Source organism: Chanodichthys erythropterus, chromosome 24 (genome assembly GCF_024489055.1).
Source record: "Chanodichthys erythropterus isolate Z2021 chromosome 24, ASM2448905v1, whole genome shotgun sequence".
Taxonomy (NCBI): Eukaryota; Metazoa; Chordata; class Actinopteri; order Cypriniformes; family Xenocyprididae; genus Chanodichthys; species Chanodichthys erythropterus.
In genome coordinates, this window is record NC_090244.1 from 16,934,385 (window position 1) to 16,951,428 (window position 17,044).

General features: G+C 38.3%; 2 protein-coding genes across 4 annotated transcripts; both read left to right on the forward strand.

Moving 5' to 3' along the window:
- Positions 1-1,661: 1,661 nt before the first annotated feature.
- rpp25a (ribonuclease P and MRP subunit p25, a) lies at positions 1,662-2,342 on the forward strand. Its single transcript, XM_067379311.1, has one exon. It carries the CDS (start codon positions 1,662-1,664, stop codon positions 2,340-2,342), a length of 681 nt encoding a protein of 226 aa, XP_067235412.1.
- A 5,471-nt stretch (positions 2,343-7,813) lies between these two features.
- On the forward strand, positions 7,814-15,412 carry LOC137015410 (delta-like protein C). Of its 3 annotated transcripts, none has more exons than XM_067380353.1 (6): positions 7,814-8,103; positions 8,194-8,427; positions 8,528-8,585; positions 8,691-8,801; positions 11,711-11,865; positions 14,921-15,412. In XM_067380353.1, exons 1-6 carry the CDS (start codon positions 8,053-8,055, stop codon positions 15,116-15,118), a joined length of 807 nt encoding a protein of 268 aa, XP_067236454.1. In that variant the 5' UTR covers positions 7,814-8,052; the 3' UTR covers positions 15,119-15,412. The 3 variants fall into 3 exon arrangements, with proteins under 3 accessions (XP_067236454.1, XP_067236455.1, XP_067236453.1); XM_067380352.1 differs by having other exon boundaries at positions 7,815-8,103; positions 8,691-8,805; positions 14,921-15,401; XM_067380354.1 differs by lacking the exons at positions 11,711-11,865; positions 14,921-15,412 and having other exon boundaries at positions 8,691-10,694.
- Positions 15,413-17,044: the final 1,632 nt, after the last annotated feature.

A 17,044-nucleotide genomic window follows, 5' to 3' on the forward strand; every position in this document is an offset into this window, starting at 1 on the left:
TTATATATTTAAACTTGTGAACACCGAACAAGATGCAATTGACAAATGCTTTGACTAGTGCTGTCAGTGTCAGCAGGGCACAGGAAAACCCATTAAATGTTAAAAGGACAAGAAAAAACCAACACATGTTGAGCGATGTTCACTAACCCGGCAAAGTTTTTCAGTTGGATTGGTGTTTATTCTCTTTACCATGCTGTGGGAAGTACTTCACTCAATTCCCTGATCATTCCGATTAAATTTCAGCAATTGAAGAACAAATTTATACTCATGTGCGTTACATATTACATAATGTTATCGTCTCTGTCTCGTCTCATGTTGAAGCCACTCAGGCCGGCATTTTGCGATGACGCATTCCTAATATCCGGTAGTGTGGGTTTTCCAGGAAATTTGTGTACTCGCTCGAACTCTGCTTCTTGTAAATACTACAGTGTATTGCAGTGTATTGCAGTGTTGCCAAGTCCATGGTTTTGTCGCCAAATTTAGCTACTTTACACTGTTTTACACTGCCGTGAGTTGTCTATCATGTCCACAGGTTGAAGCGACCCCAAATAACATGATATTTAGCCCATGGAATACGACTTTTACCTGGAGAGCCCTGCAAAAAACGCAGGAACCCCCCCGAAATATATTTTATATTTTTGTTATATATAATGTGTATATTTCATTTTATGTGTATGTAATTTGATATTTAAATACATTTGGCTTTTATTTTCATTTTAAATTTTTTTTTTTTTAGAATTGGTATTTTGAGTCATTTTGAATACATTTGGCTATTCATTACAATGACCCAGTAGTGCACAACACAACGAAATAAAAAAAGCAAACATAAGTTCACAACACAACGAAATAAAGCCACAACTCAATGGAATCAAGCCACAACACAACGGTAATTGATATTACTGCCGACTCTATAGAACAGTGGCAAGGAAAACTAACTTTACCGAGCTCTGAGAGCCCCCAGTGGTCGGGAGCATTTCCGTTGTGTTGTGGCTTGATTCCGTTGTGTTGTGGCTTTATTCCGTTGTGTTGTGGCTTTATTCCGTTGTGTTGTGGCTTGATTCCGTTGTGTTGTGGCTTTATTCCGTTGTGTTGTGGCTTGATTCCGTTGTGTTGTAGCTCGATTTCATTGTGTTGTGCACTACTGGGCCACCGTAATTCTTTACTTCATAACGTCCATAAACTACAAGCTGAAAACTTTAATACAATATTTTAAAGTTAGGATAAATATTACATTATGCCCAAAATGAGCTAGTAAAATTTTAAATGTGGTTCTGCCTCTGAACTCATCATCTTTTTTCCTTGTTTGGTTACAGCTCCCCTCTCATGGATATTGAAATATGCTACTCAGCACTTTCAGCTTTGATGAATTTGCTCGATTTACAGAACAGATTTTTTTTTTCTTCATGTCAACCGCCAGAGAGTATGAAGTAAATGACACCCTGTCATTCAGTTCAGAGCTTTGGGAATAACAGAACACTTAGCAGTTAAGATCATTTGGTTTCCCTCACATCTGTGCAGTTTCCTTAATGCTGGATAAAATCATAATGCATTGTGTCTTCTTGAAGGTAAAGGTTTCTGAGGGCCAGGACTCAGTTCTGGGAAATATTATCAAGTGGTACTAAATTTTGCAGCCTCTAGAACATATAAAAAAACCTATAAATATGTTTATGCCGAGCAGAGAGCTTCACGATAATGCACAATCTACATGTACCACATCTGTCCAACCCTCCCAACTGAATTCCATAAACTTTACTGGATCTCCTAACAAACCAAAGCAAGGTGGATTCAGGAAGGTCTGTTCCACTGGAGAACCAATCCCATGTCCAATCCCAGGACTCGCATCTGAGGTGCTGGAAATGCGTGTGAAGGAAGGTAGCAAGATTAGGAACCTTTTGGGTTTTGCCATGTCTCGATTTCAAGGCGACGGACAGACGGCTCCAACGTCGCAGGTTCTGTTCAGTGGGACGGGACGGGCTGTGACCAAAACAATCACCTGTGCAGAGATAATGAAACGGAAAGTGCAGGGCTTACACCAGGTGTCAAAGCTCCAGTACAGGACAGTGACTGAGGTGTGGGAGAGCCAGGAGAGCGGCCCGGTTCAGATGACCATACACAGAACTCTTCCTTCCATTTGCATTCTTCTGTCCAAAGAACCACTGGACCCGCAGGAGCCGGGATATCAGCCTCCAGTCGAAACTCTCTCGGAGGAAAGCAAATGGGCAGATGGACCGCATGGGAGTGGAAAGCCAGAAAAAAGACCACCGAGTCCTTGTTCTGATGATCTTCCAAGGCTTAAAAGAGCTGCTCTGGGACAAGAAAAAGTTGCAGCTTTCGATTGTTGATATGAAAGTATTTTGTGTATTTACTTAGATAACTTGCTATATTGGCTTATAACTTTCATACAATTTGTTCATATCAGGATGCAATAAATATGAATGTGTAATTTGAGTGATAAAATGCATGAAGTAGGCTAATTTTGTTAGTATTACCGCTTTATAGTCTGTGTTTAAATTACATCCAAAATATAAAACCAAATAATTTATTGTCGGCTAGTTCTCTTACTCATTCACTTTCATCTTGCCTGCTCAATGTTATTCATATGTTTATTTATTTGGTAACATTTTAGAATACTGTTCCATCATTAATGAGTAACTAGGAACAAATGAGTAACAAAATATTAACATTCTAATAACTACTATGAACTAACAAGGAACTCTGGTTAACAAATTAGTAAGTAAGAACGCTCATTTGAATGTTGTAGTTCACTATTAGCTAATCTCTACATACCTCCCAGAAGAATAGTAAGAACTACTATATACAGGTTCATAATTAATGTGAATAATGCATAAAGTGTAATTAATTCTAAAGTGAAGATCTTGGTAACCCACTAATAATGACTCAAGTATTACCAAATCTTTCAGAAGGAATTACTAATTTGGAACAGTATTCTAAAATGAAAAGCATGTTAACTCCCTGTAATGGCTTAAGTCATTGTAAGCTTTAGAGGTTTTTGTAAGGTTTTGGATAGTAATGACTCAAGTGTTGCTATATCCTTCTAAAGGAATTACCAGTGTTGGGGGTAACTCATTACAAGTAGCCTAACTTGAGTTACGTAATCAGATTACTTTTTTCAAGTAACTAGTATTGTAAAGCAGTACTTTTAAATTTACAACAAAATGTCTGAGTTACTTTTCAAATAAGTAACGCAAGTTACTTTTTTTCCCATTTACTGACTGACACCTCTCCTGTCCTCATGTTGAGAGAAATCGTGAGTAAGTGCAGAGGCGTTGTGCGTGCCGTGTGAATATGATGGGTATTGTAGTTCTAGACTAAATGTGAACATGCATTTACTCATCTCACTTGCACAAAAACAGATTCAATATTCCTCAAAACGAATGAAAAATTAAATGCAAACTCAGAATATTCTACAAACCTCTAATAATTAAATATGTTTACACAAATACACTTTATGTATTTAGTCTCATTTTATTAAGCAATGTCTTTGCTGCTGACCTTCAATGCAATTCAATTCAATAAGCAAAAATGACTTTAGATAAACATCACATTTGTGTTTCATTTTTTTGTTTTTATTGCTGAAGTGTTGATTCAACTTTCTTCTCTTTTTTTCTGCGATCAAAATGGCAGCAGAGCTGAAAGGTTTGTTTTGGCTGCGCCCTCTACTGTACAAACATGAATTTGCATTTCCTTCAGCCTGAGGCTTATTAATTTCTCTTTTGATGTGAAAGGGCCTTTACATTTGCCAAAAATAGAACTTTTGTTTTAAAAAAAACAAGCAAGCCTAGCCTAGGTGAGAAAAAGTAACGTAACACATTACTTTCCATTAAAACCAACTTTCCCAACTGTAACTTGTGAGCAGGGACGAGGCAAAGAGAGAATCCAGATGCAAGCACAAGTTTCATTAGAGAAAAACAAACACAGAATAATCCAATAACAAGAGTATAATCCACAAAGATAAGGCAGGAGAGCAATGGCAGAAACACACATACAGGAGCAATGACGAACAAACAACAACTGAAGAACAGAAGTTTAAATAGACAGGTTAACAAGGGGCTGACTGTCACGATCACCAGCTGGAGTGCCCTTGAGAGCCACCAGGTGGCACTCCATCACAGACTGTTGTCACTCCCTCAATGACTTCATCTCCCATCATCTTTTGCCTGGTTTCATCATCACTGATTGCATTCGATAGTGACAATGCATCAAGCTCAATGGCCACAAAGCTTGGCCCGTCACAGTCACCAGCATACCCAGTTCTGATGGTCATTAGCCCTGTGCTTTCTGTACCTTTCCATCCTGTGGTTCCTATGCCAGAGTCCTCAACCAATATGGCTGCCACTCCAGAACCTCCAGCCATCATGGCTCCACGCCAGATCCTCCAGCCAACATGGGTGCCATTATAGAGCTTCCAGCTATCATGGACGCCATACCAGAGACTCCAGTTGTCATGGACGCTATGCTAGTGTCCAGCCATCATGGTGTTACGTTATCAGTATTCCTGGTCGTCATGAAAGTTGCACATGAAGCCATTAAGGCAACTCCTAGGTGTTTGAGACTGGCTTCAAGTCTAGAAGACACACCGCTGATGTCTGTGCGAGCAGCTGCCATCTCTGCAGTGGCATCAAATCTGGGGGTCTCAGATGTGGTCCCACTGACAATTGCACTCCCCGTCACGGCCACTTGGTGTGTTTGGGCCGTGCACTGTGCTTTAGTTCATGAGTCCACTACAGAACGCGATCCAACCCAAGAGTCCACTCCAGAGACTGCTCTAGCCCATGAGTTGGTCCTAGAGCCCGCTCCAGCCCATGAATCCGCTCCAGAACCCACTCCAGCACAAGAGTCCACTCCAGAGACCACTCCAGCCTATGAGTTGGTCCCAGAGCCCAGCCTCATTATCTAAGAACCCTGCCTTGATATTATGATGGAGGTTGCCCCTTATCTCATTTCCTCTGTCTATAAAAGCCAGGATCACTCAGGCTGTGTCCGAAATCGCCCTCATACCCTTAAATAGGGCACTTTTTGAGAGGACAGCCATTTGTAGTGGTGTCTGAATCCATAGTGGACAATATTGAGTGCACTCGTTCAATCCCACAGTGCACTGCAATAACAAGTAATACTGCAATAACAACTGATGCATGCTCAAAGGCTAAAGAATACCCATAATGCACTGTGAGAGTCAGGAACCTAATGAATTCTTGCGTCTAGCTAGAAGATGGCGCCCACAGCTGAATCATTCATCCATCCATTTTACAAACCGCCCAATGGTCCAATGTGGGTATAGCGTAGTATCATACAGGTATAAATTCATTTTTAAGTGATTATTAAATTAATTAAGGTTTATACATAATTCCTTAGACAAAGTGCTAGATAAATATTTTCATCTTACTACTGCAGCTGCCAGTTTGCTAAGTTTTAAATGATTATTAAACAGCAAGCACAAACTATGTAGACGTGGCAGCCCTTCCGGCGCACTCCGTGTCCTAATTCACTCACTCGTTTTCATTCACTCTTTCAAGTGGACTATATTAGTGGGCTAATATAGGGAATAGTGAATGAAGGTATAGGGAGCGATTTCGAACACAGCATTACTCTTCGCTAGGTCTTGCTAATGTCTACTGCATTTCTAAGCCTCTGGTTCTCCGGTTTGCCTGTGTCTTAGTTCTTAGTTTTTCAGCCTGTTTGTGTATTTTCCTGTTTGCCTTTTTCCCTGGAATCTGTTATTGTTTGTACTGTCTTGCCAGTATTTGACCTTTGCCTGTTTTTGGACCTTTACACTTTCATTAAACACTGCATTTGGATCCGCAGCCTTTGCGTCCCTGTACAGTTTATGACAGGAGGGACAGGTGAGGAGGGACAGGTGTTGGTGATTTGAAACTTTTAGAGAATTGCGTGGCACGCGACATTGATAAATACTAAAACGTGTGTAGGTGGCTAAAGACATTAGTCACCATTAATAGGCCTAAGATTTTTTTTTTTTTAAATCCTTAAAACCAGGGGTGCAGGAGACATTTTCAAAGTGGGGGGGGACCAAACTGTGTTCCGGGGTGGGGGGGTAACTTTCTAGATGTAATTACCGAAATCCAGCTTGCGCGTCAACCTGATAGATCAGCCTACTTACCTAAAAGGTGCCATCAAAGTTTTTTTACAAGATGTAATATAAGTCTAAGGTGTCCGCTGAATGTGTCTGTGAAGTTTCAGCTCAAAATACCCCATAGTTTTTTTTTTTTATTAATTTTTTTAACTGCCTATTTTGGGGCTTCATTAAATATGAGCAGATTTATGCTGTACGGCCCCTTTAAATCTCATGCTCTCCGCCCATGGAGCTCTCGCTTGCCTTTAACAGCATAAACAAAGTTTACATAGCTAATATAACCCTCAAATGGATCTTTACAAAGTGTTCGTCATGCATGCATCGGATTATGTGAGTATTGTATACTGTTATATTGTTTACATTGATTCTGAATGAATTTGAGGCTGTGCTCCATGGCTAACAGCTAATGCTTCACTGTTGGAGAGATTTATAAAGAATGAAGTTGTGTTTATGAATTATACAGACTGCAAGTGTTTAATAATGAAAATAACGACGGCTCTTGTCCCCGTGAATACAGTAAGAAACGATGGTAACTTTAACCACATTTAACAGTACATTAGCAACATGCTAAAGAAACATTTAGAAAGACAATTTACAAATATCACTAAAAATATCATGATATCATGGATCATGTCAGTTATTATTGCTCCATCTGCCATTTTTCGCCATTGTTCTTGCTTGCTTACCTAGTCTGATGATTCAGCTGTGCACATCCAGACGGTACTGCCTGCCCTTGTCTAATGCCTTTCATAATGTTGGGAACATGGGCTGGCATATGCAAATATTGGGGGTGTACACCCCGACTGTTACGTAACAGTCGGTGTTATGTTGAGATTCGCCTGTTCTTTGGAGGTCTTTTAAACAAATAAGATTTATATAAGAAGTAGGAAACAATGGAGTTTGAGACTCACTGTATGTCATTTCCATGTACTGAACTCTTGTTATTCAACTATGCCAAGATAAATTCAATTTTTCATTCGAGGGCACCTTTAAAGTTCAAATTTTTCGGTTTCTAAATGGACGGTTTGGCTTGATTGACAAACGCTAATGTTCGGCCGCGATTTATATACCATTGACCTGTCCTAAAACGTTAGCACGCTGGGATTGATTGCTTGGAGATCGCGTGTTTCTCCGTTCGAGAGCGCATTTCCTGTTCACATCTGCGACAAAACAGTTGATTATTTACAAACAAAAGCTCACAGAAACGTGAAAATGGTCTCATTTGAAAGAAAATATCCTAAGCTAAAAGATGATATATTGTGACTGATTGAAGCAGCCCTTATCAAAAGTGCGGGGGTCCTGACCCCCCCTGTCCCCCGTGCCAAAACTATGGCAAAAGGGGCAGGTTAAATAACACTTAAGACAACTGTTTATAAAAGTATTTTTAAAAAGGTTTAGAATTTAATCCTATAAATTTTAGGAACAAAGTGCAATTATAAAAATAAGAAAAAACGTGATTTGGCTTTTGAATTCATTTATGAACCAGTGTTAATATTTAATTTGTTGTCAACATTAGCCTACCTTTTTAAAGTTTCCAAATGCCTGTTATGACGTTTATGTTGTTTGCGTTGTTTTGTAATATCTCTTTTACAGTGAACGTAAAGCATCATGATGTCCAAGGCCTCAAGGTCTCATCAAATAAATCCAAAGCACTTTTTCCTTGCATAAGCCACACCTTCACTTGGATTGCTATTTAAACCCCCCACACAGTCCACACTCCATGCAAAATAACTGACAGGTGCCAAGTCTCCTGGAGCAAGAAATCTGTTTTTGCTTTGTAAGCTCCAACACAGATGACATTAAGATTTTTCAAATAGTTAATAAAGTAATTTATCTTTGCATTCTGATATTTTTTCCCTTAAATTGTGGATACCACTACAAACATTCATATCGGACTACTCTTGCAGTCTGCTATCATTCAGTTGCAGACAAGAAGAAACAAAATGGCTTGTGTTTTATTAACAAGTTTTTTTATTTTGATATCAGCGCATCTGGTGAGTATTTCACACTTTCACACATTTGAATGTAAGGCCCTTCTATTAACCCATGTTTTCACTTGTGCTAATCTGTTTTTATTTCAATAGGTTGAATCATCTGGTGTGTTTGAGTTGAAAGTGCACTCTTTCACAAGCACAAACAGTGTGTGTAAACAGTCCTGCGACTGCCAGATCTTTTTCCGCGTTTGCCTGAAGCACTCACAAGACATCATTCTACCTGAGACGCCGTGCACTTATGGCACTGGAATGACAGACATATTGAGCGTAGACTCCATCTCCAGCAGTGCACATATCCGTGTGCCTTTTTTTTTCAAGTGGCCGGTGAGTTGCTCAAAATGAATCTTATATGATTCATTATCACTTCTTGTGTAGGCCTATGTATTGTATAATAAACATTTAACAGAGTTTTCTGTCATTTCAGGGGACTGTCTCGCTGATAATCGAAGCCTGGAACGCAGAGTCCTCTAACCAGTCAACAAGTATGCGGCTTACTATTGCCTCACCTGTTTTTTTAGTAGTTTACAAAATTGTATTTGTTATGCCTACTTCTGTCTTTAACAAATAGCTTTTTTGATTCGTTTCAGAGAATATCAACAACACAATCAGCCGTTTGGGCAACAAAAGAACACTCGCTATCGACAAGGATTGGTCACAGGAAGTGCATCTCGGAGATCAAAGCCAACAGCGCTTTTTATGGAAGTAAAATAATGACAAATGTTTTTGAAACAAAAAACTTGCTGAATTGCACTAATTGAAAAAAATATGCATTTCAATGCATTGTATTTTAAGGGCTTGGATTTATATGGGCTAAAATTCAACATGGTTGTATATTTATGCTGTGACTATTTCAATTCAAAGCATTTCACACACATTTTCATTATTAAAAATTCAGTAATCTATTTTTAACTAAGTTATATATTTGGGGCCCTATAATACACCCGTCGCAATGCGACGCAAGGCGCAGCGCAAGTGTGTTTGCTAGTTTGCGTCCGGCGCCGTTCGCGTTTTCCCGTTCAGCGCCACGTCCTTAAATTTGTAAATGCATTTGCGCCAGTTAGTGCACCCATGGGCGTGCTGGTCTAAAAAAGAGGTGTGTTCAGGCGCATTGCTATTTTAAGGAGCTGAAAATAGACTGTGCCATAGACCAACTCAAACCTGGTCTAAAGTCTAAAGTCAATGGCGCAATATTTTTTTGTTAGAGTGCGTTGGTAGAAACTGCACCTCTGGGCAGTTCAACTCAAACACACCACAGTGCGCTTTGACTTTGCTTATTACACACAGGGATGCGCATCACACAAACATGCCAAATATTAAAAACAAAAGGATTACAGTGTATATTATTATAATATTATTGTGTAGGCTACATAAATATAAAAATGTAATGATGAATAGTCATTGTGTGTATTAGAATTAGGCTACCTATTTTCAATTCAGCCTATTACTACTTATAACGGACACAATCACTACTAATTCATCCCACGCCTTCTTGACCTCGGGAAGCTTTGGTGGACTCCTGCTTGTCCCGCAGATGATCTGCTCGCACGCTTTAACTTCGTGCACGAGCAGATCGGTTTCTTCGCTTGAAAAGCGTTCAGCTTTTCCGCCAACAAATTCCACCATGTAAATAGCAATCCGTCGTGACGCGAGCGCATCTCGCTCTTAAAGGGAATGGGAGATGACACTCTGATTGGTTAATTGAACGTTACGCCCATTACTCATTAAGAGAATAGGGACAACCCATTTCAAAAATGGGCGCACGGACCGTTTTTCCGTCGTTAAAATAGCAAAAGTGGATTTGGACACGCCCTGAGTGCACCTGCGCCGTGCGCTTTACACTTTGCGTTTAGATCGTTAAAATAGGGCACTTGATCTGTTTAAAAATACAACCTATAATATTCAACAGGGAATTTTTGGTCCACTTTATTTCGCTTTACAAATTCGTGGTTCAAATTCGACAGAAAATTCAACATTGCACATTGATGAAATATGAAAGGTGAATATAGATTAATGAATTTTTAATAATGAAAATGAAAGGTTTTGAATTGAAATATTCACAGCTTATGTCTGTTTATTTATGGATTTCTATCACAGCTGACATGCAACAAAATGCTTCACGAAAAAGAAAGCACAGATGATGAACAAATGACAAGGAAGCACAAAAACTGAATGTACAGTACACAAGAGTAAATACAAACAAGTGTTTGTTGTTATTCGCCAATAGCACAGCAGCTCCAGACAATCAATGACACTCAAACCCAGTGTTACTCAGCCGAATCAAAGCAGCCTCCACATCTGTTTTCAGACCTTCCCGCGTAGCTCTCTCCAGCGCTGGAAAGCTTTTCTAATATTAAAGGTCCCGTTCTTTGTGATCCCATGTTTCAAACTTTAGTTAGTGTGTAATGTTGTTGTTAGAGTATAAATAAAATCTGTAAAATTTTAAAGCTCAAAGTTCAATGCCAAGCGAGATATTTTATTTATTTAACAGAATTCGCCTACATCGAACTGCCAGTTTGGACTACATCCCTCTACTTCCTTCTTTAATGACGTCACTAAAACAGTTTTTTGACTAACCTCCGCCCACAGGAATACACAAAAAGGGGGCGTGGTCTTGTTGCGCTCCCACGGAGAAGAGCAAGAGTTGTGTTTGTAGAGTGTGTTTGTCGCCATGTCGTCGAAACGCTGTTATTTTCATCCCGCAGTCCAATCACCTTTGTTTGGCCTTCCCAGGGACGCTGTACTTAGAGATCAATGGTTACAATTTATGTTTAACTCGGTTCCCGAAAATTATAATTGTGGTATCCTTACTGCAATAGTTAATGCTGGACTGCAGTGCACATAATTGCCACAAGAGGGGACTATGTTTATGTATATGGCTGTTTTCCGTATGAGGTACTCTTCTGAGTGAGTGCTAACGTTGTACATTTTCTGTCGCTGCTTGTGGAGATTAAAGAGTTCAGTCTCTCGGGAATTATTGTCTTTTGTGTTCATTCGGCACAACACCACAATAATCCACATGTAAAACTATGTGCAGCACACGTTATGGTAAGAGGCGTGACCTTTCCGGGCAAGATGCGCTAAGCTGCTGTCAAATCACAACACAGGAACCGCTGGCACAATCAGAACTCGTTACGTATTTCTGAAGGAGGGACTTAATAGAACAAGGAAGTCATCAGCCCGTTTTTATGACAGTGGAAACAGCAGTATACAGATAAGTAAATTATGTGAAATATACTGTGTTTTTTTACACGCGAAACATGAACACATGTTATATTGCACACTATAAACACAATCAAAGCTTCAAAAAAACATGAAAAACGGGACCTTTAATGCGAGTCCTAAAGATCTTGCCCAGCCATAACCCATCATTCCAGTAATATTCTTTTGAGCTCTTTTGTATTGTCTCATCATCTCTCTTTCTGCAGTTTTTTTTTCTTTTCAAATCTCCCTCTTACTCATTCTGTCTCCTCGGTGTTATAGCTTCGCCCCCTATTGCTGACTGTTTACACGTTTGTTGTAGGTGTCGGCCCGAGTAACTTCCAAACAGTGTTTTTCAAAATCTACTTACCGCACCTTTAATGGAATGCATATTATTTTACTTCCATAGCTTTTCTTATCGCGTCGTGTGTGATGAATTCTACCACGGCGAGGAATGCTCGGATTTCTGCCGCCCACGGAATGATGCGTTCGGCCACTTCATCTGTGACGTCGCTGGAAACAGAATTTGCCTGCCTGGATGGAAAGGCGATTATTGCGCAGAACGTAAGTGTATTCAAAAACAGAACATTTTTTGACTTTCATAACTTTTTGAATTTTGTACATCATTACAGCCACATAAAACTTCTAAGTTTGCTTTTGTTCACTGTAACAATAGAAGCAAAGAGCATGATTTAACAAGGACATGCGTTGAAACCTAATATGCTCTGCCTTCCGTGAAAAAGGCAGCATGTGTTTCTTATGTGTGTCCCCCATAGGCAGCTCCAGAATCTTGGGGGTGCTAAGAAAACAAATAAGTGCCTCAATAACTTCAATACCCTGCATTTATTGCATTTTACTTATTTAATTTTCCATTTTACCTTACACTATACATTTACAAGGTAGCTTAAGGGGCTTTGACAGCAGATAGTTCTAGGAACTTAGTTATAAGAACTAGCCCGAGAACTAAATTTTCCCCTAAGGCCATTTTCCTGTTTGCATTCGCACCGGAAGTAGGAACTCTGAAGTGACGTAAGCTATGTTTGTTGTTGTGACTTTTATTTTGATGGTGCTGAGAACTACAATACAACTGTTATACAAAACAAAAGTAGTATAATTGATTCCTCCCCCATTATAATTATTATTGGCACATTTACAACATTTTTTAAAGGATTAATTCACTTTCAAATTAAAATTTCCTGATAATTTACTCACCCCCGTGTCACCAAAGATGTCCATGTCCTTCTTTCTTCAGTCGAAAAGAAATGAAGGTTTTTGATGAAAACATTCCAGGATTATTCTCCTTATAGTGGACTTCAATGGCCTCCAAACGGATGAAGGTCAAAATTACAGTTTCAGTGCAGCGTCAAAGCGTTCTACACGATCCCAGATGAGAACATCTAGAGAAACCATCGCTCATTTTCTAAAAAATGTTTTTAAATTATATACATTTTAACCATAAATGCTCATCTTGAACTAGCTCTCTTCTTCTTCTTCTCTATCTGAATTCCAGCAGTGTAGACACTGCTAAGTGTATTACTGCCCTCCACAGGTCAAAGTTTGAACTAATTGTTATATACTTGCACTAGCACAGGGGTGTCCAAACTTTTTAAAAGGGGGCCAGATTCGATGTTATGGACCCATCTGGGGGCCGGTTCCTTTTCTATTAAATATATTATGTTTTGCCTACATGTTTTGTTTCTTGAAAACATAACCTATTTGACATAAGCTTGAGCTGACAGTACAGTAGTTTGAGATAGGACACAGATTCAAATTTAATGCACAAACAATATCTATAAAACTTAACCTCATTATTAAAGGGTGAAATGCAAATATTATTACTAAGTTAGAACTCTATTCTTATTTAAATTAAAAGTACTCTAATTAGATCACCGCAGGTAAAACCACACATGGCACCTCACTACATGGTAAAAAAGTAAAAATATTGTTTCTATATCTAGAATGGTTTTAAGGTAACGTTAGCCTATTTCTACACATTTAATATAAATACGAATGCACCAAACTGCAAGTTTATGACAAAAATAGTCTGTAATGTGGCCTTATTGGCATTCAATACAAGTCTAAATAAAATATTAACCTACATTTCAGACAATATACCACGGTTACAGTTAGTGTTACCACAGTAAATCCATGATACATGTTGGGGAATTGTTGGTTGAACAGTTTTCTAACTGGATCGGCTCAATGTTTCTCATGATTTGCACGTTATTGTTGTTGATTCAGTCAGCGCTGTTTCAACTGGCTTTAAAATGAATTAAATCACAGAGAGATTTGCAGCTTGTACCTGAGACCTCTACGCCGAACTTGAACACTTCTCACCAGCTGTTTGGTGGTCTCGAGACACCCAGCAAGTAAACACATTTGTAAGCTCGTGAGTTGGGCGGTGCGCACAAGTAGCGATGTTTCGTTCCGCTTTTGGTGAGTTAATGGCTGCGTCCGAAAACTGTAAAATGCTGCCTTCTGAGGACACATTTCAAAGTAGTAAGGCATCAAGGCACGTCCGAATCCAATGTTAGCTTCACTTCCTGTTTCCTGAGATACCTTCTTCTGATCGATTTTTGAAGGAAGCATGGATGTATCCTTTGTGATATCCCACAATCCTGTGCTTTCCATTTTGTGACAGTTGAGCTAGAAAAATAAAGATGGCGTCCGAAAGTTGCGTTTGCTGCTCATTTTGTGTATAAATGTACGACTTTGACCAACATATTTCAATTTTGATATCATTTCTATCGAGAAATTACTACTGTAGTAATTAAATATTTGTTTAGTTCTCACTAAAGCTCGCGCTATATTGCTGTAGATCATTAAACTGTTACGCTGCCTCAGAAGTCTGTCCGAAATCAATTTCGTGAGGTACCTTCATGTACGAACGCTGCCGTACAAGTAAGACAGCGAGGCAGCAAGACAGCGACCTACGTTTTTTTTACGCAGCGAATGTTTCCCTTGCCTAAAATGTAGTACTGCCGCCTTGTGGTGACATTGTGAAACTGTACGATTTGTAAATTATGCATGGCGGGCCACACATAATATATTTTAATAGACAAGCTCCGGGCCGCTTAAAATTCATCCCGCGGGCCGTAGTTTGGACATCCCTGCACTAGCATATTGTATATGACAATTTAGTTCAAACTTAAAGACCCTTATTCCGTATCGTTTAAAGGTCTTTGAAGCTGCAATGAAACTGTAATTTTGACCTTCATCCGTTTGGAGTCCATTGAAGTCCACTATATGGAGAATAATTCTGGAATGTTTTCATCAAAAACTTTAATTTCTTTTCAACTGAAGAAAGAAAGACATGAACATCTTGGATGACACGGGGGTGAGTAGATTATCAGGAAATTTAAATTTGAAAGTGAACTAATCCTTTAACCATTTTTTTATTTTATTTTATTATTTTTAATTAATGTGACGCTGAGCATAAAAACAGGAAAATCATTAGGTGATAAGCAAATTTCTGGTAGGGCTATAGCCCAAGCAAGCCCCGTCCTAGTGCCGCCGCTGGTCCCCCAGCTCCTTTGATGTGCCTGAGCCTCTAGAAGAGTGGTTGTTTTATGATGCCAGTCATTCTAATGTCACCTCTTTTCTCCCTCTCCCTAAACAGCCATCTGCTCGTCAGGCTGTAGTGAGGAGCACGGTTATTGTGAGGCCCCTGGTGAGTGCAAGTGTCGCTTTGGGTGGGAAGGCCCCCTCTGCAACAAGTGCCAGCGATACCCGGGGTGTCTGCATGGCACCTGCAACCAGCCCTTTCAGTGCAATTGCAAGGAAGGCTGGGGCGGCCTGTTCTGCAACGAGGATCTGAACTGATGTCATGGTATTTTATTTTCAATGCTGAAAGGTCTCATCCAACAAATCTACTTTCATCACCTTTAATTATGGCGCTTTAAATGACAAACTTGTACTGTAGTTGATCATAAATCATAATTTGTTATATGTATATGGCAGGTAGTTACATAATGTGTTCCTGAAGTAAACACAAATAATGTAAACAAATAAACGCATTGCCTTTTAAAAACTATGCTCTTTATGGTTTTATTTGTTATTACCTTTTTCATTTTTTATTAAAAGCGCACTGTTTTAGGTCTGTTATGTTTGTAAATAAAACACAATTATAAAGAAATTAATGTGAATTGTTTAATATTAGTGATTTTATTGAGGGGCTGCAGTACTTAAGAAAACCAAATGCTGAGATGAGAACTAATTTTGCCATTTTAGGGTCTATATAAAATAGACAAAATAGGGTCTGATACAAAAATATTGTGATATTTTAAAGGATTATTCAGTTTAAAATGAAAATTACCCCAAGCTTTACTCACCCTCAAGCCATCCTAAGTGTACATGACTTTCTTCTTTCTGATGAACACAATCTGAGTTATATTAATAAATATCCTGACGTGTCCAAGCTTTATAATGGCAGTGAATGGGACCAACGAATATGAAGCTGAAGAAAGTGCATCCATCATAAACATACTCCACATGATTTCTTATGAAGTGAAGTGATGCGTTTGTGTAAGAAAAATATCCATATTTAACAAGCTCTAAAGTAAAATATCTAGCTTCCACCAGACCACCTTCCATATTCTACTTAGGAAGAAAGTGTAACGCCTCTCAAAGTTCAAAATGCTTACACTACATCCTACACCTTCCCTATTCAACTTACGCAAAAAGCTTAACTGATGAGATGTTTTTTTTTTTTTTTGTAACTTGAATACGGAAGGCAGTCTGAGAGAAGCTAGATATTTTATTCTAGATATTTTATTTTATTCCCTTATTCTACTAACCCTACCTCTTACAGTCTACTAATACTTGAGAGTTAGTTGACATGTAGGTGCAGCGTTATTTATAGTCAACAGAATGTGTAAAGGGACCATCAAAATAAAGTAAATGAATTTCTTTCTTCAGTTGAACACAAAAGAAGATATTTTGAAGAATGTCAGTAACCAAACAGTTGATGGTCCCCAATGACTTCCATAGTACTTTTACCCCATACTATGGAAGTCAATGGGGTCCATCAACTGTTTGGTTACTGACATTCTTCAAAATAAAAATTCATACAGGTTTGGAACAACCTGAGGGTGAGTAAACTAAATGATGTAACTAGTTATTATTTTATTTATATATATATATATATATATATATATATATATATATATATATATATATATATATATATATATATATATATATATATATATATGTGTGTGTGTGTGTATTTTATTTCAGCTAGTTGCCATTTCTCATTTACATTTAGTTTAAAATGATGGTCACTGTTAGTTTTTGTTAACTGTCCCTGGGTTTAACATTATGAAATGTAATACTGCCCCCTGCTGGTGAGAACAACTATTTTGGAAACAGTTTCTGTATATTGTAACAATATGAAATTCACATTTAGGGATAGAAGCTAAATTATTATAACTATTTTTTATTTTATTGAAAGACAGAAAATACACTTTTTTCACTTTCATCTAACACTAACTTATTAGTAACATAAATGTATGTACACTAGTTTGGAAACATTACTATTTTTAATGTTTTTGAACGAACAAAGTCTCTTATTCTCATTAAGGCTGCATTTATTTCATTATAAATACAGAAAGAACAATAATATTGTGTAATATTATTACAATTTAAAATTATGGTTTTCTTTTTCAATATACTTTAAAATATAATTGATGCAAAGCTGAATTTTCAGCATCATTACTCCAGTCTTCAGTGTCACATGATCCTT

Excerpts from the sequence above, each read along its gene's own strand:
- LOC137015410 (XM_067380352.1), top strand. The coding sequence starts at position 8,053 with ATGGCTTGTGTTTTATTAACAAGTTTTTTTATTTTGATATCAGCGCAT. Across the intron at positions 8,428-8,527 it reads CTTTTTTTTTCAAGTGGCCG|GGGACTGTCTCGCTGATAAT; the intron begins GTGAGTTGCTCA and ends CTGTCATTTCAG. Across the intron at positions 8,806-11,710 it reads CAACAGCGCTTTTTATGGAA|CTTTTCTTATCGCGTCGTGT; the intron begins GTAAAATAATGA and ends TTACTTCCATAG.
- rpp25a (XM_067379311.1), top strand. The coding sequence starts at position 1,662 with ATGTTTATGCCGAGCAGAGAGCTTCACGATAATGCACAATCTACATGT.